Source organism: Salvia miltiorrhiza, chromosome 4 (genome assembly GCF_028751815.1).
Source record: "Salvia miltiorrhiza cultivar Shanhuang (shh) chromosome 4, IMPLAD_Smil_shh, whole genome shotgun sequence".
In the NCBI taxonomy this organism is placed as follows: Eukaryota; Viridiplantae; Streptophyta; class Magnoliopsida; order Lamiales; family Lamiaceae; genus Salvia; species Salvia miltiorrhiza.
In genome coordinates this window covers 55,921,087-55,944,661 of record NC_080390.1, presented here as the reverse complement: position 1 = coordinate 55,944,661, position 23,575 = coordinate 55,921,087, and the positions used below count along the sequence as shown (strand labels likewise).

General features: G+C 38.6%; 3 protein-coding genes across 4 annotated transcripts; 2 read left to right on the top strand and 1 right to left on the bottom strand.

The window, feature by feature from the left end:
- Nucleotides 1–3,837: 3,837 nt before the first annotated feature.
- LOC131020968 (pentatricopeptide repeat-containing protein At1g08070, chloroplastic-like) lies at nt 3,838–6,274 on the top strand. The gene has a single exon (XM_057950026.1). The coding sequence runs from the start codon at nt 4,049–4,051 to the stop codon at nt 6,272–6,274; it is 2,226 nt and encodes a 741-aa protein (XP_057806009.1). The 5' UTR covers nt 3,838–4,048.
- Nucleotides 6,275–10,768: 4,494 nt separating this feature from the next.
- Nucleotides 10,769–14,491, top strand: LOC131020969 (serine/threonine-protein kinase PBL27-like). Its single transcript, XM_057950027.1, has 5 exons — nt 10,769–11,313; nt 12,026–12,219; nt 12,308–12,497; nt 13,056–13,447; nt 13,535–14,491. The coding sequence occupies exons 1-5, from the start codon at nt 11,172–11,174 to the stop codon at nt 14,144–14,146; spliced, it is 1,530 nt and encodes a 509-aa protein (XP_057806010.1). The 5' UTR covers nt 10,769–11,171; the 3' UTR covers nt 14,147–14,491.
- Nucleotides 14,492–14,658: 167 nt separating this feature from the next.
- Nucleotides 14,659–23,547, bottom strand: LOC131020967 (ISWI chromatin-remodeling complex ATPase CHR11-like). 2 transcript variants are annotated; one of them, XM_057950025.1, is made up of 25 exons: nt 23,245–23,547; nt 22,487–22,615; nt 22,288–22,394; nt 20,250–20,362; nt 19,889–19,986; nt 19,619–19,798; nt 19,312–19,533; nt 18,979–19,113; nt 18,204–18,486; nt 18,034–18,107; nt 17,643–17,863; nt 17,484–17,571; nt 17,302–17,395; nt 17,022–17,210; nt 16,894–16,925; nt 16,737–16,813; nt 16,569–16,658; nt 16,427–16,496; nt 16,295–16,346; nt 16,153–16,211; nt 15,908–16,073; nt 15,437–15,615; nt 15,139–15,354; nt 14,943–15,047; nt 14,659–14,840 (listed from the first exon to the last, which is right to left on the bottom strand). In XM_057950025.1, the coding sequence occupies exons 1-25, from the start codon at nt 23,434–23,436 to the stop codon at nt 14,823–14,825; spliced, it is 3,189 nt and encodes a 1,062-aa protein (XP_057806008.1). In that variant the 5' UTR covers nt 23,437–23,547; the 3' UTR covers nt 14,659–14,822. The 2 variants fall into 2 exon arrangements, with proteins under 2 accessions (XP_057806008.1, XP_057806007.1); XM_057950024.1 differs by having other exon boundaries at nt 16,295–16,349; nt 23,245–23,545.
- Nucleotides 23,548–23,575: the final 28 nt, after the last annotated feature.

Sequence of the window (23,575 nt, the reverse complement as noted above, 5' to 3'; positions counted from 1 at the left end):
TGCAAAAACATCATGTTTTTAACTCGGCCGCGCCAATTGCCTCATATTGGCCTTTTCTTTATGCAAAAATATCATGTTTTTTTTAGTTTGAAATAAATGTTGGTGTATGTTGGAACATTCATTGATTAACATAGAAATCGTTAGTGTCAAAGGAAACACGCGACAACCCCAGACACACACAAATCAATAGTGAAAAAAGTGGCCAACCTGGAACAGGACAAAATGAATCAGGGATAGCAACAGTTCTGGCTTCTTGAACCAAAAACAGTTCATCCCGTGGTCTAAACTTAGGTACATTAAAACTCCCAGTAATTCCCGCACTCTCTAATGCCAAGGTTGCTATGATATGTTGCAACTTTGTGCCAACAAGTAGAACAAGCTGCAATTCAAGACAATGCCGTTTAAATGAAGTAATCTTGTACTATTTGGTCCCATTTCTGTATGCAACTTATTGAGTACTAAACTAGTCCTATGCCCTAAGACACGAAGTACCAAAGCGAGAAAGATGTGTCTAGCTAGTGAAAACAGATGTATCTACATTTATGAAAGTTGTGCCTAGTCCTTCATAGAGAATTATCTTAAAACATCAACTAGTTTGAGCAAATATTTGTTAATGAATGGACGATAAGAAGTTAGCTAGTGAAAATAAAGAAGTAGTGAACCTACCACCCAAACAAGAAAGTTGTTCCTCTGCATAGGAGTTGATGTATGGACTCTCACAAAAGTTGATTGTCTTTGCAGTAGTGGAATTCGAAAGTTCGAAAGTTGTTCCTCTGCATAGGAGTTGATGTATGGACTCTCACAAAAGTTGATTGTCTTCGCAGTAGTGGAGTTCGCATGGCCAATCTACAAAATGAACAAATGAATTAATATAAAATAATTACTCTTAAATTAATATTATTATTAAATAAACATAACTCGGTCAAATTGTCTCTTGAAATCTCTATCCTCTCTTCTACTTTAACATCAATTGTATCAAATTTTTGTTGAACCACGGTGTCAAGAGCCTGCAATTCTTCAGTTATAGGTTCACATGCCTCTACCAATGAGGTAGCAACATGTGCACATATGATCATATTGTAGATTGGCCAGGCGAACTCCACTATTGCACAGATAATATCTACCATGGGCGCAATAAGTTAAACGTTGTCAAATGTCAATGAAGTAGCCGATAGATTAAAAAGCAAGAAATTGGTCGTATTCTCGCACTTGGTCGAATCTCTTGATCAGTTCCGGCTTGAAAGCGTCCCGAAACTTCTTCTCCCTTTCCATATTCAAAGTTAGTATCACAATGGTGTTGCTCAAATCAACGGTCTTGCCCCTGCCGTCGGTCAACCTCCCCTCATCTAAAATCTCGAGCACCGCATCCCAGACCTGCAACATTCCATTGATTAAGATTTGATCAATAACATTATGTCACAATAAACTAATAAAACTAATACACGCAGATGGCACCCAAAATACACCTCGGCATACAATTTAGCCATCTCCTTTTTCCCGACTCCGGTGGGGCCGGCAAACAATATACAACCCATGGGTTTCGTCTCATCTTTGACTCCTCCACGGAGGAGAGCGCCGCCACTCAAGGCCACCAAGGCTTCTTCTTGTCCGATCAGACTAAACTTAATAGTGTTGACATCCACCAAAATTCCTGTGGGCGTGGATATAACAGACTGGAAGTCGGTTGCGCCGGCCTTTAGTCTCCTTTGTACGGAACTGCAGATCAAGGCGCAATGGGTCTCATCACGCACATGTATACTCTCAAACCTGAGCTTTAATGCTGCATCCCCTTCTATGTATCTCGTGTATTCCTCCGTTCTAGTACCACCAATGCACTATATATACAACATCAAAATTACAATTAATAAATATAAATTTAGGATTGATATTCATATTGTTGGACATATCGAAATAAAAACACAAGATACATTAAATCATACCATAAAATCTCCTCTAGAGAGAGCCGGTTTGATAATGTTGGCAACGCTCTTAATCATAGTATGCAGCTCATCCATGGACAATATCACCCTACCTTCACTTCGCCTCACCTCCTCCAACACACCTCTCATCCTTTTCTCAAACTCCTCTTTTGTTCCGACAACCAAACTATTCATGTCGATCGCGAAAATCTACAAAATTCAAACCAACATTAATTGGTTTAATGAGTTTATGCATTAATAGATTACCTAAAATTAATGAATTAATTTTAATATCACAAAATTAATCTAGGAAAATACTTACCCTCTCAGCCATCAAAGTGAGATCAGTTGCATGATTATTCAGCACGCTCCCAGTAAACAATCGCTTGAATATCTCCATCACCGCAGCCATATTATCAAAATAATAAAAGTTGGATATATAAGGATTAAGGAAGAAACCATAACCATCTACAATTCTATACAACCTAACCTATCTTTTCAATCAATAAATATCTTTTGAATTAATAGAGCGGGCGCACGCGTTGGCTCGTTTTGCTTTTTCTTCTACTGATGTAATGATCTGGAAGTCGGGATTTCCTCCTTGGCTTTTGGATATTGCTCTTTCCGACTTGTCTTAATATATACGCTCTTTCCTTCAAAAAAAAAAGCTGCGTCAAATATTTATTTGGCCCAATTTCTTTCTTCCAAGCCCAAGTCCACATCTTTTATTGAGATAATAATCTTGGTGAATAAATAGGATAGGAGCATTTGAGAGGCATACAACAATTTGGCTATTCATGGAGGTAAGCTTCTTCTCTTTTATCATTTTGAGTTGAGCCTTTGAATCGTGTATGGTGTGTTTATCTGGCATCTTTTCGTTACCTACTTTGCTTGAGAAATGCATCATTTAACACCCTTCTTCAACACACCCACACACACAAACACACGCACACACCTCAGCGGCGCAGCACCCCTCACCCCATTTTTCCTTCTCCGGCGGCGGTAGCGTCGCCGGCCGCCGCCCACTCGCTCCTTAACCCCCCCCCCTCTTGCCTCTCTCTCTCACGACAGCACACACACACTGAAACATGCCGCCGCCTCCTCTCTCCAATTTCAGACGACGATGACGACTCCTCGCGGCCACCGTGCCCTAGCCTCCCTTGCTCAACCTTGGCCGACGGCAGCAGCTTCCTGCCGCCACCATCGCCGCCCTCTATCTCTCCCTCTCGACTAGCTCAACACAACAACCACTCTCTCTTCTCCAGCCAGACCCTGTCCTCTCAGAAGCCACCCTCACCGAGCTCCGGCGACCGCGGCGGTTCCACGGTCTCCACCTCACCGCCGACTCGATTCGACAGCAGCTTACACCAGACCCGACTCGACTCAGACAACACCACCGGCTCAAAAGCCAAAACAGAGACCAAAAATGAATCAACTTAAAAAATTCTACTTCTTCTATCTTCTTTACAACAAAATTAGTTTTCTTGAAATCGAAATAGCTCATTTAAAAACATGAACTTTATGATCTGCCATCATGTATATATATGTATGTTTCATGTATGCACTTCTGTAAATGATGGGGTGAATTTATGAGAATGTTTCTCTGTCCTAGCTCGGTTCAGGCTTTAAGGAAATTGACATACTAAATGAGTTGAAGATGAAACCTTTTATGAAAGATCCTGTTGTTGTTAGTTTGATGGATGATGGAAGCTCGGATCAACCCAGCTGATGAAATTCTTGGGGTTCTTTCTTGTGAGAGAAAACTTATGAATTATTTGTAAAATTGTGAAAAATGGAATATAGATTGGCATACATGTATTGTGTAAAAGCATGGAGTAGGCACTATTGCTTGTACTTGGAAGTATTGTTTTTTTTTTTTTTTTTTTTTTTTTTTTTTTTTAATAATGGGCTGTGATTTTGTTGTTATGTGCTGATTTAGGGACAGCTGAGAATTCGAAGTTCATTGCTACAATTCTTGGTTGTTTTGCAAGTGTTGAAGTAATTTCCCACTTAAATCATGTATTTATTTGTGTTTTTTGCAGGAATTTGGTAGTCTAATTTGAACATGAAGAAACTATGTTGAGTTGTTAAGGCTGTAGTGAAGTAAGAGTGGATTTTCAAGATATGATATGGCTAGTGTAGCACCATTGCTGCCCTCAGATCCCTTACATTTCCTCCCCGGCTCGTTTGATCCGCCCTACGAGCTCATCCACGCCCACCCGTCCCTCGCCCTCCTCTCCAAATGCAAGAGTCTAGACACCTTTAGGCTAATCCACTGCCATTTCATCAAGTTCGGCCTCCACAACACGCAGTTTGCGCTGAGCAAACTCGTGGAGTTTTGTGCCGTTAGCCCCCACGGGGACCTCCCCTATGCCGTCTCAATCCTCAACTCCATCCACAATCCGAATCACGTCATATACAACATGATGATCCGTGGATACTCGCTGAGCTCTTCCCCGAGTTTAGCCCTGAATTGCTATGCAAACATGTTGGTTCTCGGCCTTCACCCGAATTCCTACACATTCCCTTTCCTTCTCAAATGTTGCACGAGGCTCCCGGCGTTGGATGCAGGGAAGCAGGTTCACGGGCAGGTGCTTAAATTCGGGCTCGTTGATGATGTGTACGCGCACACTTCGCTGATCAACATGTATGCTCAGCATGGGGCTTTGAGTGATGCGAGGATGGTGTTTGATAAGGGTGGTTACAGAGATGCAGTGTCGTTCACGGCCTTGATAACGGGGTATGCCTCGAGGGGCCGTGTGGACGAAGCACGCGAGCTGTTCGATGCCATCCCTGTCAGAGACGTGGTGTCGTGGAACGCCATGATGTCGGGGTACGCCCAAACCGGCCGATTTGATGAGGCTCTTAGCTTGTTTCATGAGATGATGAAACAGGGGAAACAGGGGAAACAGGGGAAACAGAGTGTGAGTCCTAATGTGAGCACAATGGTGACCATCCTCTCCGCCTGCGCCCACCGGGGTGATATGGAAACGGGAGGCGTGGTTCGATCTTGGATTGAGGAACACGGGCACGGTTCAAACCTCAAGCTTCTCAACGCCATGGTTGATATGTATGCCAAGTGTGGAGATCCGGACACGGCCCGTGGCTTGTTCGACTCTATACGGGAGAAGGATCTCGTCTCGTGGAATGTCATGATCGGAGGGTATGCTCACACGAGCAAGTATAAGGAGGCGCTGCAGGTGTTCCGTTTGCTGCTGCTGGACAACGTGGAGCCTAACGACGTCACGTTGTTGAACGTGATCCCCGCCTGCGCGCATTTGGGCGCGCTCGACCTTGGCAAGTGGCTGCACACGTATGTGAAGAAGTGTTGTGTGGAGTTCCCTAACGAGGCTCTGTGGACTAGCCTCATTGATATGTATGCTAAATGTGGGGATATTGAGGCTGCAAAACAGATCTTTTATGGTATGCAGGGGAGGAGTTTGGCCTGTTGGAATGCGATGATTTCGGGTTTAGGTATGCACGGGGACGCCGCCGGAGCTATCGGCCTTTTCACGGAGATGGCGGGCGAGGGCGTCGAGCCGGACGACATCACCTTCGTGGGCGTGCTGTCGGCGTGCTGCCACGCCGGTTTGGTGGATCGCGGGCGCGAGCTTTTAGCCTCGATGATCCGGGACCACGGGATCGCGCCGCGCGTGCAGCACTATGGGTGCGTGGTCGACCTCCTCGCCCGGGCGGGGTTGCTCGAGGAGGCGGTGGCGATGGTCGAATCGATGGAGGAGGAGCCGGACGGAGCGATCTGGGGCTCCGTCCTCGGAGGGTGCCGGCTCCACGGGAACGTCGAGCTCGGCGAGTACGCGGCCAGGGCCCTCGCCGAGCTCGAGCCGGGCAACCCGGGGAACTACGTGGCGCTCGCGAACATCTACGCGGGGGCCGGCCGGTGGGACGAGGTGGCGAGGGTCCGGACGTTCTTGAACGACGCCGGGCTGAGGAAGGTCCCCGGGTCGACCTCCATCGAGGTGGGCGGGGTCGTGCACGAGTTCCTCGTGAGCGACCGGGCGCACCCGAGGAGCGAGGAGGTGCACCGGATGCTCCACGAGGTCGAGGGGCTGCTGAGGGCGGCCGACACGTCGGGGGAAACCTCATCTTCCCCCGACGCGTCGACCGATCGAGAGGAGGTGTGTGAGCATAGTGAGAGGTTGGCGATAGCTTTTGGGTTGATTAGTACTAAGCCGGGAACAACGTTGAGGATTGTGAAGAATCTAAGGGTTTGTGGTGATTGCCATGCTGCGACGAAGAAGATTTCGAAGATTTTCAAGAGAGAGATTGTTGCGAGGGATCGAAGCCGATTTCATCATTTTAAAGATGGGGAGTGTTCTTGCATGGATTATTGGTGAAATTTTTTGTTAATTTTTAAAGTATTAATCTACATTATTTTTTATTAAATTTTGAAGTATATGTTTGTGTTGTAACTTGTAATGTAGTGTTATCGATTTGAGGGCTTAATAAAATAAGCTTCTTCACACAAATAATGCCTTAAACATTAGATTCCAAATTAAGAGTGTGCTTGGGTGAGCTTATAAATTCTGAAAAATAACTTATTAGATGCTTTAGAGTTTTTTAATATCTTTAAAATACTATGAGTTGCATTTCATAATTAGTTGTGTTATTTGTTGTGTTATTTATATAATGTTATTGAAGGAACACGATATATTATCCGTGTTCCTTCAACAACACAACAAATTAAACTACATCATCAAACAAAATAGGAATGTTATATATCATGTTGATCTTCTCTAAACATACCTTGACTATCCATTGAATCTCCAGCATTACAATTGGTTTCTAACATGATACTGAGAAATCTCTTGAAAGCAAAGTGTGATTAAGAAAACTGTTGCGGCGACGGTATTGAATTTTTTTTAATACCTAGGTTTTACGCACTAGGATTAAAAGATATACTCTTAATACATACCTTCCAAAAATACAAAAATCCTATCCCATAAAATTAGCAACGTAAATTGTATTGTGGATATTCAAAAGTCTATAGTACCCTTAAAGTAAATATAAACGGCTGAATCTTTGAATGCCTTGAAACCATTGGATCTTAATATTTCAAAGGCTATGATTAATTCTCAATTCTCAAATTATTTGCACTTCACAATTGAACTCTTGCCTATATATATATATATATATATATGCTATTAGTACTGTGTATATTTCAGTAGAAATTTTGTATAAGTTATTTTAATATAATGTGTATATATTATATCATCTTTAATTTTTTCATGTATGAACGAAATTAAAATTCAGGGCAAATTTCAGAATGAGCTAAAGTTTATGTATTTATATTAGTATAACTTTATATAGTTGAAAAAAATAGCAAAATTAACTAATAGTTTGTGAATTTACAGTCAATTAACGCCTCAAAAAAATATATATTATGAAATGCAAATAAGTAAAAAGTAATTAAAGGTTCCAAAAATCCTTTCAAAACTAATAGAAATTTTGAAAGAAAAATATCTAGATATTTGGGTGGAAATTTTTTAAATAGATAATAATAATAGTTAGTTAAAAAGGTTTTGTCAAGATCTTGATCATTCATTTTATATCCTCCAATTATAAGATAGTTTTATCTTCATTTTAATGCTATTATCTTTATTAGAGCTATTTTATATAATACTATTTTATAATAATAGTAGAATTTTATTTTTTAAATATAATATTCTAAAAAATATAAATTTTTTTACCGTGCATCGCACGGAACTAATACTAGTTATGTATAGAGAGATTAAGAGATTTTAGATAACATGCAACTAAAAATGCTAGATAAAGTCATTTTTTATAAGTAATGGAAAATTTTATTTTTCAATATATTGAGGGTCCATTTTTATAATTTCGCCCAGAGCCTCATTTTTCTCAGGACCGGCCCTGATCATCATCACCAAAAACATCAACAAATGGCTCGAACTTAATCCTATTCATATACCTATTCTCTAAATTGATGAACGCAGAATTCCATTTATGAAAGGCCAAAGCATCGAGTGTGACAACCAGCGGAGGCTCAGGAATTAAAAACTCATTACCAGCTTTAAATGCTTCTATCGGTGGTTCTTCTTCTGCTGCGTGCTCAGATCCAGATCCTTCCATGTCCACACCATCTTCCTCTGATTCGTTCTCAGATCCAGAACCGTCCATGTCTTCCATGACCACATCATCTTCCTCTGATTCGCTCTCAGATCCAGAACCGTCCATGACAATAGGCAGCGATGGCATAACTGCGATCGCAATTACGGTGAAAGAAATTTGTTTTCCTTTTTTGAGATTTCCAATACGCCCTGCGTTTCAGAGAAGAGGTGGACTTGCATGAAACCAAGTCTCATATATGAGTCTGGGTCGACCCGCTTGTTTACCCACCCGACCCTGCCCATTTAAAAGAAATTCCTTAGTTTTCTAATACAGCAGAATGGCCCGGCCTCGGCCTATTAGGAGCAAGGAAATGATGAATACGGAGTATAACTTACTAATATTGAATCAAATATATTTTATAAACTTTTAGGAAAAAATTCTTATTATATTAATTTTCAAAAGTAAAGTAACGAAGTTGAGAATAAAATAACGAAAAAAATTTAATATAATCAGACGAATACATTGGTTTTTTGTCAACCCTATAGAGTTCGGCTTATTTTCGAACTAACCTTATTGACGGTGTCGGGCTATTCAATTACGAGCTATTTGATTTGTAATTTTATCGAGTTAAAAAAAAATCAGCTCTAACATTCTCTGATTATCGATATAATCAGGTCAACTCACAAGTTTCGATATGAACTAACATTTCTAATTGCATGTAATTGGACACGATAATATGAAAAAAATATATAAAATTATTATGAGAGTTTAAGTGAGATTATCAAAGTTAGATTTTAGTTTTAGATCTTAATTAAATTTGTTTGCTAGTGCGGTGTGTGTTTTAGGGTTGGTGATTGGATTTATAATAGATTAATTCAATTTAATTTAGAGAGAACTGTCTCCACTAACCCACCTCCACCATTCAGCGCGTAATAGCACACCACGTACGTGTACATCAAATTCTCGATTTTAATGAAAAATATCCAATATCTGAAATCCTTTTCCTCAAACTCTCTTATCTCTGTAACCCCTCATCGCCGTTCCATTGCTTACCAAACTCAATTATTTTTTCCCTCTATTTTCCCGTCAATTATTTTTACTATTTTTTTCTCTTTTCTTTTTCTAATTTTAATTCTATTCTAAACATTGTCAAATTTATTTTATAAAAAAAATATTCAATGTGCATCTTAAGTTTAAGTTCGTCAGAAGTTCTTTAATATGATATAAAATTTATAAAAAATGAATTTAAAACGAATAGGTTATTAAAATTTTAAAATATTTTATTTTCTTTCTCTTTGTTAAAATTTTACAACTTTTTATTTATGTTTGTGTATGAAAATATTTATTTATTATTATTATGAGAAATACTCTATAATAATAATGTGTAATTTTCATTATCAAATAAGTAATTTAAAATAATTTAATAATTTTAATTATCATTACACTTTATACATAATTGAAAATTACGTTTTTAAATTCAAAATTTTATTGAGTAATTAGTATTTTATTTTTAAACCATATTTTGCATTTATTATAATGATAAAATAACTGATCCTAGGGAAGTAAATTCGTTAATCAAATTTATACAATCAATCTATTAATCATATTTACCAATTTAATCCAGTTATGACGAGAGATCACACATTTAATAGCCGCTAACTCTCAAAAACACCTAAAAATAGCTCCTTATGATCCACCTATTTTCGTCAGGTCTCATGATTAAAATCATATCATACATTCCTGAATTCGCTAAACAGTTATCTCCGCTAGGTTTCAAACCGAATAGCTACACATGCAAACTATTGATCAGATAATTCACAAGAATTCAAGCACCAGGAATTATGAATCATAAACTGGAAGACAAATAAGTATTAACAAATTAATCACATGAATTCAATTAACTATTTACAAACCCTAGAATCAGATAAAGAAACTAGCCACACATAGCAAAATAAAACATAATTAAAAAAAAACAGCAATTGAAAGAACTGAATTATATAAAATCAGAAATAAAACGAATGTAACAAATCTTAATTCTTCAATCATTAAATTTACAACACTTCTACCGCTGCACCATTCAATATCTCGGGTGGTTGTTTTCGACAAAAGTCGTTATTATACAAGGAGAGACCGGTCTCATATAGGTTTTTGTGACTAATGTTTTATTATACTGTAGAAACTTATAATAAACCATAATGATTTGTTTTTTTTTTTTTTTTTGATAAATGATTTGATTTTTTTAATCCAGTCTAATTTTATTAGAAGTCCGTCATATAATATTGCCAGTTAATAATTTGTATACAATGTACTGCAATATTTAGTACTAGTACTAGTGTTCAATTAAATTTCACATATTACCATTATTTAATGCTATGCAGTATGCAGTAAAAAAGAACATAAATGGTATTGGTAAGCTAAAGAAAATAATTGGATAACGACAATATAAAAGAAATAATTGAATAACTAAATTTTATATAGTATAAATTATCAATCTCTGACACAAATTATTAAATTTGAATTTCTTGGACACAAATATACATACATTAACAGAGGGAATAACAAATTACATAATTTAATGGTTACATACATTCCACAGTTCCAAGAAGATTATGCAGATAAGATTCACCTAATCTCGTTATTACAGAAATTTGATTAAAATTATTTTTTAATTGTTTTTACTGAAAAAGATAAATCCTACTTTTTTGACTTTCACCATCACTTAATTCCTTATTTCCACATATAAAAACCCCACAACACACATCGAGCAGCAGAAAAACAAATTCTTGCACATTAATTTATTTGATTTTCCTTTTGCTTCTTCTTCGAATTCAGCTTTATTTTATTTTTAATATTTTATTTTAATTTTGCTCCTCTTCCTTCACCATACTTTTCAAGAATCAACGATTTTCTTCGATTTGTTGATCTACTTTATTTTTTTAAGCAGTGTGCTGATCCCGAATATTGAGCTAATTGGAATAATTGATCATTTCCTCACGGCTACAAAAAACCCCTCCAAAAAAGTTCCAAAGATTGAATTTTTATGAATTGGCTGCTTTGAAATTTCGAAAACAAGCATTTCTGGTGTTGGGATTTCGTGTGCATGAATAGATGTATATAAAGGTATAGTTTATATAATAAAAGAGGGGTTTTTGAGGTTGAGTTGATATGGGTGGGTGTGTTCCTTGCTTTGGATCATCAAATAAGGAAGGAAATGGCAATAATTGTGATAATGGAGTGAAAGAAATGGGGAAAAAGGAGTCTTTCAAAGACGGTTCAGCTCCTCATTCTAATAATAGAGTGAGTTCAGGTATATAGTTTAGCATTTTACTTTTTCTTTTTTAAAATTTTATTTTTGGGTTTGGTGGATTGATATATGTGGTTGAATGTGTTGAATTTGGAAAGATATGTTTGTGTTTTTTATGGTATGGTAGGGAGATCTGTTATTCTTCTTGATCTGTGGTGTTTTCTAATTTTTGGTGATTTTGATGAATTTTAGTCAATATTATGGTTTTCCTAATCTTGGATGAAAGGGCAAAATGTTGGTTGATGATGTTATTATTTGTTATTGCTTTTTCATCCAATTGTGTGTTGATAATGTAGCAATTCATAGTTAATTTTCTTAAGTTTGTGTTTTCAATTTTTAGATTAGAACAGAACCTGGCTTTAGTTGGATGTTTCCGAGAATGTGATATTGAATTCGGGCTACTAAACGTTATCTATCCGAATGCAAGATAATCGCGTTGGTCTACTTATGACCTTAGTTTTCATCTTCTATAAGAAATGTAGTTATTGTAGTTAGATGGTTTATAGCGGTTGGAATCTTGGAGAGGCAAAGGTTTCTGTATGCATCTATCCATCGTTGCACGAGTAGGAGCGCTTATGCACTATAGCTATCGAATGTAATTGCTTTTCGTGTATGGAATGCAGAGTGAGGAAGTGTTATGAGTAGAACTGGTTGTTTCGTTTTTCATAAAATAATCGGTATTTTTCACTCTATACACACTATCGTTGTTTTCCAGAAAAATCAAAAGCTCGAAATAGTAGTGATTCCAAGAAGGAACCAGGGATTCCAAAAGAGCCAACAGCTCATATTGCTGCCCAGACCTTCACGTTTAGGGACCTTGCTGCAGCGACAAAGAATTTTAGACCCGAGTGCTTACTTGGTGAAGGTGGGTTCGGACGAGTTTACAAAGGCAAGTTGGAGTCGGGACAGGTATGCTAGATCCCTTGTAAATCATATAACCATACTATTAAGTGTTTGAAACTCGTAGTCTCAAAATTTGTTTTTTTTTTTCGAGCAGGTGGTCGCGGTTAAACAACTTGACCGGAATGGTCTTCAAGGGAATAGAGAATTCTTGGTTGAGGTTCTCATGCTTAGCCTGTTACACCATCCGAATCTCGTTAACTTGATAGGATATTGTGCTGACGGCGATCAGCGTCTACTTGTTTATGAGTACATGCCGTTGGGGTCTCTGGAAGATCATTTACATGGTGAGTCGATTTTTATGCATTGCTGATATTTTTCTCTTTTGGTTTTCCCCCCACTCACACGTGACAAAAAATATCTTGAAATAAGTGAGTGTCCCGGCTTTGAGATTGAAGCACATTCATAGTCTGTATATAGTATTTGCACGACCTCTCACGAACAGTTTATTGAGTGTCATAACTTGAAACTGGCTTTCATAATCTTTATTATTATTATTATTATTATTATTATTATTATTAGGGGATAATGGTATGATCTAAGATTTGAATGATATTAGAAGTGGAAAACTTATATGATGTGGGTGACCCTCTCACATAGAATCGGAACAAAAGCGTGCGAAGATTGGCAAGGTATTCTAGTAGCCAATGGATATCTGTTGGCCGAGTGATCAGTAGTCTATAATCCGATTATAGGTTTGCATTGGGCTAGTTTTGGAGGCGACTTTGGTTAAAAATGGGGTCGATAGTCGATGCTAAAGCAATCCATTAGAGAGATGTTTGTTTGAATGGATTTAGATTATTGCATGCCTTCGTTTGTCTACCATTTAATGTATCCGTGTGCAGATCTTCCACCCGATAAACAACCTTTGGACTGGAATACAAGGATGAAAATCGCTGCTGGGGCGGCCAAGGGACTAGAATACTTGCACGACAAAGCCAATCCACCGGTCATATACCGAGATCTAAAATCCTCTAATATCCTTCTTGACGAGGGATATTTCCCTAAATTGTCAGATTTTGGGCTTGCAAAGTTGGGTCCGGTTGGCGATAAAACTCACGTCTCAACGAGGGTGATGGGCACCTACGGCTATTGTGCTCCGGAATATGCCATGACTGGTCAGCTGACTTTGAAATCTGATGTCTACAGTTTCGGTGTCGTCTTCCTCGAACTCATCACCGGTCGAAAGGCCATCGACAATAATAGAGGCGCAGGGGAGCATAATCTCGTTGCGTGGGTACGTGGCTCGCTCTTTCCTTCCATTGCTGTGCTTGTTTTACTATGTGTGTATATATGATACATGAAAATGATTCCATGGATTCAGGCGAGGCCGCTTTTCAAGGATCGGAGAAAGTTCCCGAAAATGGCCGATCCGGAGTTGCAAGGCCAGTACCCGATCCGCGGGCTGTATCAAGCGCTAGCAGTGGCGGCCATGTGCTTGCAAGAGCAAGCTGCCACGAGACCTCTAATCGGGGACGTCGTGACTGCCCTGACGTACCTGGCGTCCCAAACTTACGATCCTAACTCACCCTCCTCCGCGCAGAGTAACAAAACCGGCTCGTCTACTCCGAGGCACAGGGACGAGAGGAGGAGCGCATCCAATGGAACAGATGGCCTGGATGACGCATGGCGTGGAGGCCTCCATCGCTCCCCTTCCGCACACAAGAACTCGCCCGACTCGAGGAAGAGAGACTCTCCGAGGGAGTTCAACGTCGGCGGAGGAGAGCTCCGGAGGATTGAAACCGCCGGCGGGTCAGGGAGCAGGTGGGCTTCAGACGAGCCGGATCGCCCTGGCTCTCAGCGAGACAGCCCGGCGAGTTTGAGGAATCGCGATCTTGAACGAGAACGTGCCGTTGCTCTGGCCAAGGTGTGGGGTGAGAACTGGAGGGGGAGAAAGAGGACAACTACAGTGGGTAGCTTCGATGGCAATGAATGAATGAATCTCACACCATATGTTTGCTCTTCTGGGATCAAGACAATCGAGTATGTCGGCGTCGTTTCATCTCGATTTCCGGACTGCTCGAGCAGTCGTCGGAATCTTTCTTGTGATTCAGCAAGGGGCTGGATGTTTACTGGGGTGGGAACAGATGGGGTTTAGAGCATGCCCTTTTAAGGCATCTCTGCTATTAGATGGGAGAAATGGATGAATCTGTGTATGTAGAGGCTTGGTGTTATAAAGAAAATTGGGAATGTATGAACTTTTTTGGGCTCCAAATATGGTCTTTATGCATGAAAATGGATTTCATGTCAAAAAAATTATTCTTGCAATCTTATAAGCTATTGCAACATTTGGATAACAATCTACAATTTTCACAAAATCAAGAATTTCAATAGCTGACATTATTTCAAGCAATCTCTTTTAAACTCCTTGGTGTTTTTCTTTTATATTATACCATTATCATAACCTTGACCCATAACATCTTCAATATTAAATAGTCCTAAACAAGATGTATAATCCATTTTTTTGAGCCCCCATTTTTTTTCCTTCAATGCCCATAATAATAATAGTGTACACAATAAATTTTGAGCCCGTAACAACAATAGTATATATAAGAGGATGTAAAAATTTGGGCTCGCCCTCAGCGAGGGCCCTGGCAAACACAGCGTTGGTATCATTTTCTCTTCCTTGCCTGCCATAATAAATGAATAGAGAAATTATTTATTTGATATATTCCTACTTGGAATAAAAGCAATCAAGAGAAGGTGTAGATGATTATGGATAAGAAACATACCGAGCTCCCATTGTCGTCCATTGAGAATTTACTGCGCTTCCTCAGAGTCGAAGGAGGGCTCTCTGCGGCGTGCCTTGAAGAAGCGCGCTTGGGTGGGGTCATATTCTAAAGGCACAGTCGATAACATGGTTTAAATTCTTAGTTGTTCATACGCTCTAAGCGAAATAAATAAACAAATAAAAGAGTATAAGCATACCTTGGCTAGCTTTTTCTCTCTGCGAGCCTGTCTCTCCCTCTCATCATGTTCCTGGTTTTCCTTCTCCACCAGTCTAATAAGGGTGTCGCATCTCCTTGCGAGTTCTTGAGTGGTTCGAGACTTGACAAACCAATCAAATCGAAATAATGGTGAAGTACGAAAGGCTGACTTGAGCTCATCCCAGTTCCCGTACCCAAGCTTGTGAACCATGCACATCTGAGAGAGAGTAGTTTTACGAAGAAGTTAGTAACCGAATCAAGGCATAACTAAAAAGTAAAATGATTATAAGAAGTCTCACCATGAAACGGTCGCATTCTTCATTGTATAACTTCCCTTTGTTCTGGCCATAGTGGATCTTCAATTCTAGCCACGGGTTCTTGTAGCGATCTAGTTTCTTCCCGATAGCTTTCATGATCTCATCTTTCCTCGAAATTCTCGCCTCCCCTCTTTCAATGTTTTTTATTATTCTATCATATTCTGGAAATACAATAATCATTGATTAATATCAAGCATCACGGGCAGAGAAAGACCTAAAGAGCGTGTGGTAAAACTACAAAAATAAAAAGTAGAGTAAAATCTATGTTCGATAGCCTTGGAGGAAACATAATGAATCAGTTAAAAAAAATTATTTAATTGTTTCATCAACCTCCTCTATATCAAATATTTATAAACAAGAACATCTGAGGAAAAAGACAAATGGAAAGGATGAAATCTCTTAAAATGGCAAGCAAATAAGCAATCAACTAAAAGCTAACTTCATATTACTTACCGTTCAATTCTTTGTATCTTTCTTTGAAAACTGTTGCATAACTTTCGACCTCTTCCTCTGTTTTCCCTTCCATTTCAGTGGCAATATTCTTGATATCATTTCTACCATACTTTTCGCAGGCCCTAATGAAACTGTTGAAGTCTCGTCTGCTCCATGTTGAAAATCCCTTTACATATAACACAAAATATCAGGTGACCCAAAGTAGAGAAGTTGAAGAAGTGAGGTTGAAGGTTAGAGAAGTATACTTCTTCCAGCAGTTGCTCTTTCTCTTCTTGCTCCTCAGCAGTCAGAGGGTCTCCGACATCTGGGTCAACGACCATGCATCAAGAGAATGTCCAGTGATGGTGATATAAGACCAATTAAAGATGCCATAATTAGAGGAAGTACCTTCACGTTCGTCAACATCAATAGCATCTTTAGCTTGACTCTTCTGATTCGCCTGCTGAGGCACAAAATAAATAAGTAAAAATACGATTTATACTTCAAGCAGATTAAGCTCAGAGTGGCTGAGGCACCCACCATAAGATGGCGGACTTCTTTTTCAAACAATTCACTGAGACGTTGCGTATTGAAGAACTGGAAATCGTGCCTTGTAAAAAGCAATATGTGTTAGGTTGAAGAAATCAACAAACAGAACAGTCGGATCAAGCAAAATGCTTACAACTGCGGCATACGAGGAATCCGAGGTTCTTTTGGTTTTGCAGGACCAGCTTGGCGCAGTGTCTGCTTAAAGTACTCCGATTCACAGTAACTAAAGAAATATCAATAGACATATGATTTCACTGACCAAAAGTAAAGAGACGTAATTTGTGCAATTGAAGAAACATACTTGCGCTTCCTCTCTCTTTTTGGAGGTTCTGTCCAGTTATCACCGACAATTTTCTTGATATCAAATTTATTTTCATCCTTTACAAACAAGAGAATACGAGGTCAAAGTAAGAATTAAACAAGAAGTCATTATAGTTATCCATAAGTATGCTATCTACCTTCTCATCTTCAAAATCATACAACTGAGCATCTACAGACATTTACACAAAGTGTCAGCAGCCAAGAATGTCAAAATAACAAATACAACCAAGTATCTTGAGTATTAATTCAGTAGTTAGAAGCTTACTATCATCCATCTTAAATTTGATGGCATCTTCAGTAAATTTTTTCATCTTGGCGTCGAGTTCAGCAGTAATTTCTTCTCCCTTGGCAATAATTCTATCGATATCTTCATCGGTTATTGTGCTGTCTTTGGAACTGAAAACCATTTCCGCGCCAAATCTCACCATTTGCAACAGCTCATCTTTATTCACAGCTGCATGACATAAATTAGTTGAATGTGTTAGTATTTACATAGTAGCAACGAACTCCAACAATAGGAGGAAAATAGTGATAAGATAGTCTACTCTTTTGTTCTGCTAGCCGCCCCTGTTGGATCACCAAAGCATCGAGGGCAAGCTTTTTATAGGCCCTCTCAATCACCTTTTCCTCAATGGTATACTGTCAAACATCATCAGACTAGATTATGAATACATTGCTGTGCTCAGGAAGATCAACACAAATTCCATAAATATGAGAACCAGAAAACCTCAGTGCAGAATCGAAAAACTTGGACTTCCTTCTTTTGTCCAATTCTGTGAGCACGGTCCTGAGCCTGTAGGTCAGCCTGTGGATTCCTGCAGGGAAAACCGAGTTAAGACACACTATCTTCAAGTCAATTTAATGAGTCATCAAACAGAAGCCTTACCAATCACTGTCGTAAATAATGACGACATCAGCAGTAGCAAGGTTGATACCAAGTCCTCCTGCTCTAGTAGACAGCAGAAAGACAAATTTCTCACTTCCTGGCTTGTTGAAAGCTTCAATAGAAGCATCTCGATCTTCACCACCAGTATTTCCATCAATCCTGCAGTAATAATGACCACGGAAGATCAAGTAGTCTTCAAGAATGTCCAGCAACCTTGTCATCTGTCCATACAATGAAAAGGTTCATCAAGTGGGATTAATCTCTTAAAAGAGAACTGGAAGAAGCAAAAAGTATAACTTGAGAGAGGATGCAGTAATAATTAATCAAAACTATTTTAGGTTTTCAGAAAGAGAGAAAAGCATAAAAAGAACACATGGTCCAGATAACCAACCTGTGAAAATATCAGAACCCTGGAATCACGCTCCTTTAGTTTTGGAAGCAGCTTATCAAGAAGAACCATCTTGCCTGTATCCGATGATGCCATATTATAAAGAATGAAAGATAGGTTGAGCAGGAAAAGTTATCATCATTTTCCCTTTGACGTCAAACAAAAGAGCATACCGGCATTTTCTATTATATGTTCTCCAGTAGTATACGGTGGACCGGGCTCAGCACCTTGGAATAAATATGGATGATTGCAACACTTCCTTAGTTGCATGGCTACATTGAGGAGACGTTTGCGTTCTCCACCAGCATTTACAACCTCAAGATCTTTCTGTAGCAATGCCCTATAGTACTGCTTTTGCATCTGAGACATACCAACCTTAAGTATCGTCTCTTTCTTCGGAGGCAAACCTTTCTCAACATCAGATTTCAGCCTTCTTAGAAGGAAAGGCCGAAGAACCTAGTTAATCAATAATGAAAGAGCAGTCAACCAGAGAAAGAAACAACTAAGACAAAATCAAACCAACTAACTCATATCTTTTTTGTGCCCCAGCAATAAGCCATAGGCAATAAAATAAGCCTAACCAAATATTAACTGCATTTACAGTAAACCAACTCACTGGAACTGATAACTTTAGCATAATGCCTGGCAGTTTTACCAAATCAACTATGTGTAGTAGATACAATCTAAGAGCAATGCACATATTCAGGAACAAAGACGCATAACAGTCTGAAAAGGGCATCATCCCATGCAGTTTTGTTCATCATATTAACAATTTAAGAGACTTTCAATGTAATAGAGAAAGTGTATACTACATACTATATGATTCAATCAGGCTCCGACACATCTTTGGAAATTCTTAATTCTTCTTCAGCGTTTAAATTTACTATAGTCCCACTGAGGAGATATCAATTTACCACAGGGAAAAGCATCTTTGAAAACAAGCATTACCTTGTGAAGTTGCTGCACAACTTCCTGTTCATCATTTTCTCCAGAGATTTGAAACCATTCGTCAAAAGTCTCAGAAGAGCTAAATATCTCCGGAAGCAAAAAGTTTAGGAGAGACCAGAGCTCATGAAGATTATTCTGCAAACAAAACCGAGGCATGATCACATTAACACACACTTACAGCTGCAGAAAATATGCTCCAGAAGATGATGGTTATGGCAACCAAAAGAGAAGCTAATAACAAATAATAGTATATGGTTAGTAAAAACTTAGTATAACAAATATTAGTATCAATAAGCAAATGACATTAGAAGCCATAAATTATTGCAACAATACCTGAAGTGGTGTTCCTGTAATTAGAAGTCTGTAGTTGGTATTAAAAAGTCTCATTGTTTTTGAGAGAAGAGAATTCTCATTCTTGATCCGATGAGCTTCATCAATGATGATGTAGCGCCAACTGAATTTGCGCAAGACGGTCTTCTCCTTTATGGCCATTTCAAAACTTGTCACACAAACATCAAACTTGCCTGCAACAAGTAATTCCTCACGTATATATCTCTGGAGGATAAAGTGAATGGGAAGTTAGACTAGAAGTAGCCAAGTAGGACAAGTGAAGCAATGTCATCTATTATAACAGGCTTACTCTTTCTTCAGGATTTCCAAGAAATTTAACAGCACGCAAAATAGGACAAAACCGTTTGATTTCGTTCATCCAATTCCCAAGTGTGGATTTCGGAGCAACAACCATGTGAGGGCCCATAATCCCTCTGAACTCGTGCAAATAACCCAGTAGGGATATAGTTTGCAATGTTTTACCTAGCCCCTAAAAATTAGAAACAGCAATTACATCATCCCTATTCAAATATATGAAATTAGTATATACAAATCCTACTCTCGTTCCCTCTCTTCATACCATTTCATCAGCAAGTATTCCATTAATGCCATTCTCATAGATCCGTATAAGCCAGTTTAAACCAGCAAGTTGGTAATCCCTCATCTTTCCTTGAATACCTGTCAGACAAAAGTTGAAGTAAAGCATCATACCTCCTGATACCAACCAACATAGTTTTTTTTCAGTTAGCCATAGTATTTTGCAAACAAAAAATTGTTCTATACGGACATCATTGGGATACAAAACCACATGTATGACTACGACTATAACATAGTACTCACCACCAAACTGTGATCAAAACTGCAAATGTTAAGGACGAGCAATGTTGAAGAAAAGAATGACAAAACAATTAAAATGGTGAGGGGAGACGGAATCATCTTACAAGATGGTTGTGCCACTAGTCTTGTACCCCCAGCACCAGAAATGACATCATCTTCTTCCTTCAGATATTCTGCATCTTCTTCTTCTTCAGTTAACTTAGATGCATGCCGACCTCTGAAAAAATATATTGGAAATGACAAGAAACATTAGGTTGAATCTCAAAGTACAAAATCACTTGGCTAGATAAGATCAACTTTATCTAACATAAGATTACTTCGGTGAAATTGAGAAAAAAAATTATATGTAGTTTCTTAATTTGGAATCCCCTTTCTCTTAACCAAATCCATTTCTGCTCCTTCCAACTAGTATATCTCCTTTGGACTGAATGGGGGCTCTGGACATTACCTAATGTTCAATAAATGGATAACCTATCCTCACTCCCTTGATTAACAGTACACATCTCTACTGACAGTGGCGGACAAACAGAAGAAACAAAAGATAGAGAGAGGCAATCTCAAAAAATAAATATGTATGAAGTGAGCTGTCTAAAGATTGCATTACCAAGAAAGCTTCAACACCTGTTTTAATACGTAAGCCTACATACTTGTATAGTGTATTTATGCAGTGGATTCAGTGTCCGTAACTCTTTCACTACACTGCCATAAAAACTTATGTAAATACGGACTAGATCTATCTGGCCTGAGGTCGGCCGCATTGATTTATCCTTTTCTTTTTACTTTAATGAACAAAACGATGTCGTTTTGGTCTAAGTTTTCCCTTTTTATATTTTGCTGAAGCCAAATATGTCATTTCATGAGTCTGCTTTTATTTTTGAATAAATAGGACAAATTTTATATGATGGTGTTGGCTTGTTACATGTTTTTCTCATCGATTCGCTCATTTATTTAAGATAATGAACATTGAAAGATGCATCTATTTAAATATATAATTAATGTTTCAGGTTTATGAGAATACATGGCTCCTTGGCTCTCCCTTGGCACCTAGTCAATAAATGCTACAACCTTGTCAAACCATGAAACGCAACAGAAGTGGGAACTTTACGACTCATTTACTTGAATGGTTAGTGTATAATGTATTTGTGTGTGTAAAATGCACATGTACTTAATCAAGGAATATTGAAAGGCCGAAACTAAAACTATACTCCCAAAATACCCTTGGTCACAAATTGTTTATTTCCCTTATTTTCTTGAATGTGTTAGTATTTTATTTGTCTTTTCTCGTCTTTATTCTTAATTCCTCCAACCTAGCTTTTCCAAAGTAAATACATCCGTTGTTCTATAATTATAGGAATTTAAGCCTCTCTTTTTTTTTTTTTCCATTCCAAGTCGCCTCTTGGTCATAAATAGCATTGAATTCAGTTCCTTACTTAAAATCATCTTAGTGACACATACATAATTGGCTAGTACAGAAAGTTCAGTTCAATTATGTCAACTACTCAACGTAAGGTATGACTTTGAAAACTATATGTAGACAACTTAGGATGTATGTGAAGTTAATAGAAAACACGAAGGCCTCATTTACTTCCATAGAACAAGATGGATTTGTGATATATAAATTTGAATGACAAACAAGATGGATGAGTAACATATAAATAATTTATTTACTATTGTCTCGTTAATGGCTACCATAATATCTATATGCATCATTTACTTTGATCAATTGAACACCTCACTAACATATATCATGTGAATTACCTTGTGAACAAGATGGTTTTTTCTTTCCCTGTTTTCCCTCCCTTTTTCTTTTTGCCCATTTTTTTCTCTCCATATACAAACTTGCATGGCCGAGTAGGCCATTATTACACTATATTATAAAACACATTATTTAGGTCATCTTGAGTCACCAAGAAAAGAACACCGCAAAGCTGTTAAAGAGCTAAATGCTACATCTTTTAGTTCCCATAGGAACATCTGAAGAAGGTAATTACATATTTACATTTGAAAGATCGAGAGAAACCAATTCTTGAGAAATATCAAGTCATGCAATTATACTGCAAAGGATACTCACCAAGAATTATCAACCCTCCCTTGTCCCCCAACCCAACTCCAACAAACATAAAAAGTAAATATATTGCTCACCTTCCTTTTGCCTTCTTCTGAGACGCAGACTGACTGCCTTTTGCAAAATGAGCAAATAACTCCGTCTGCTGCAATAGATAATTCAGACGGCCCTTTCCTTTCTTGTTCTGCACATTATAACCAGTTCAAAACGTCCAATCTACTTAGACAGCACAATAGAGCTATGATATCAAGTAATAACTTCTAATGGACAACTAACCATATCAGCATCGATAGCAGCGTTCTGAGCATCGAGTATTTCTTGTATCTTCTGATTCTTCATCCTCTGCATTTCCTTGAGCCTGGCTTTTTCACGCTTGGATACTTCAGCTTTGACAGCATCATCAACCTGCAAATCGACCCAAATGATCAATTCAAGTATAACTCAACGTAGCTAAAATAAGAAGTAGCAAAGCTACTATTATACCATACTCCTGGTAAATACTCCAAAATCGAAGAAAGCAAAACAGAAATTCATTGAAATCAATGACCACCTTTTTTTCAAGTTATCCAACTATCTCGAACACTAAACTCCCAAACTCTATAAACACATGCAACCAACTGAATCCAAGAAAACAAACCACTAACTTCCTAGAAACGAAAGACACTTTTCTCCAATGTATGCAAAACAATTACATGCAAGGTGAAATTAGCACCAAATTCGACTGACCAAAAACGCACCCAACATCAATTCCGTCAAAAAGAAACTCGATGATGAACCAAAAATACCCATCCATCATGCTACAGTTCCCCAAAAAAAAGAAAAAAAAAGTTACATCAACAAATAAACAAACGAAAATAACAATCTCCAGCTCATCGTCTAGCAGCGGAGCCCTAGATATCAGACATGCAGACACCACCGCGACGTCTCCGCCTGTCAGACCGTCAAAGCACTCCAAGCAATAGCAAACAAACAACCGCAGAGCTAGTTTCCACTAATTCTCACGGGCGCAAAAACCAGATCTCACACAAACAAACCTCATTGTCATCCTCATCGTCTCCGGAGACTCCGGTCATCTCCTCCGCCGCCTCCTCGTCGGCGGACCCCGCGACGGTTTCCAGCTCCTCGTCGTCCACGTCGTCGGGTTGATCCCTGACCTCCTCTTCCTCCGAAGATGAATTCGACATGTAGTCGTCGGATGAGTCGACAGCTCGCGACGATTTCGCCATTGGCGCTGGTTTTCTGCCGATTCGAAGAGGAAAAATGCAGTGATCGATCGAAAAAAAGGAAAAATAAATTGAAATAAATAAAGAGAAGAAAAGCGACGTGCTGTTTGAGTAGTCAGCAGCCAAAGCTATTTAAGCTATG

Excerpts from the sequence above, each read along its gene's own strand:
- LOC131020968 (XM_057950026.1), top strand. The coding sequence starts at position 4,049 with ATGGCTAGTGTAGCACCATTGCTGCCCTCAGATCCCTTACATTTCCTC.
- LOC131020967 (XM_057950024.1), bottom strand. The coding sequence starts at position 23,436 with ATGGCGAAATCGTCGCGAGCTGTCGACTCATCCGACGACTACATGTCG. Across the intron at positions 17,396-17,483 it reads TTTTTCGATTCTGCACTGAG|TATACCATTGAGGAAAAGGT; the intron begins GTTTTCTGGTTC and ends GATGTTTGACAG. Across the intron at positions 16,926-17,021 it reads CAAATTTAAGATGGATGATA|ATGCTCAGTTGTATGATTTT; the intron begins GTAAGCTTCTAA and ends AAATGTCTGTAG.
- LOC131020969 (XM_057950027.1), top strand. The coding sequence starts at position 11,172 with ATGGGTGGGTGTGTTCCTTGCTTTGGATCATCAAATAAGGAAGGAAAT. Across the intron at positions 12,220-12,307 it reads GCAAGTTGGAGTCGGGACAG|GTGGTCGCGGTTAAACAACT; the intron begins GTATGCTAGATC and ends TTTTTCGAGCAG. Across the intron at positions 12,498-13,055 it reads TCTGGAAGATCATTTACATG|ATCTTCCACCCGATAAACAA; the intron begins GTGAGTCGATTT and ends ATCCGTGTGCAG.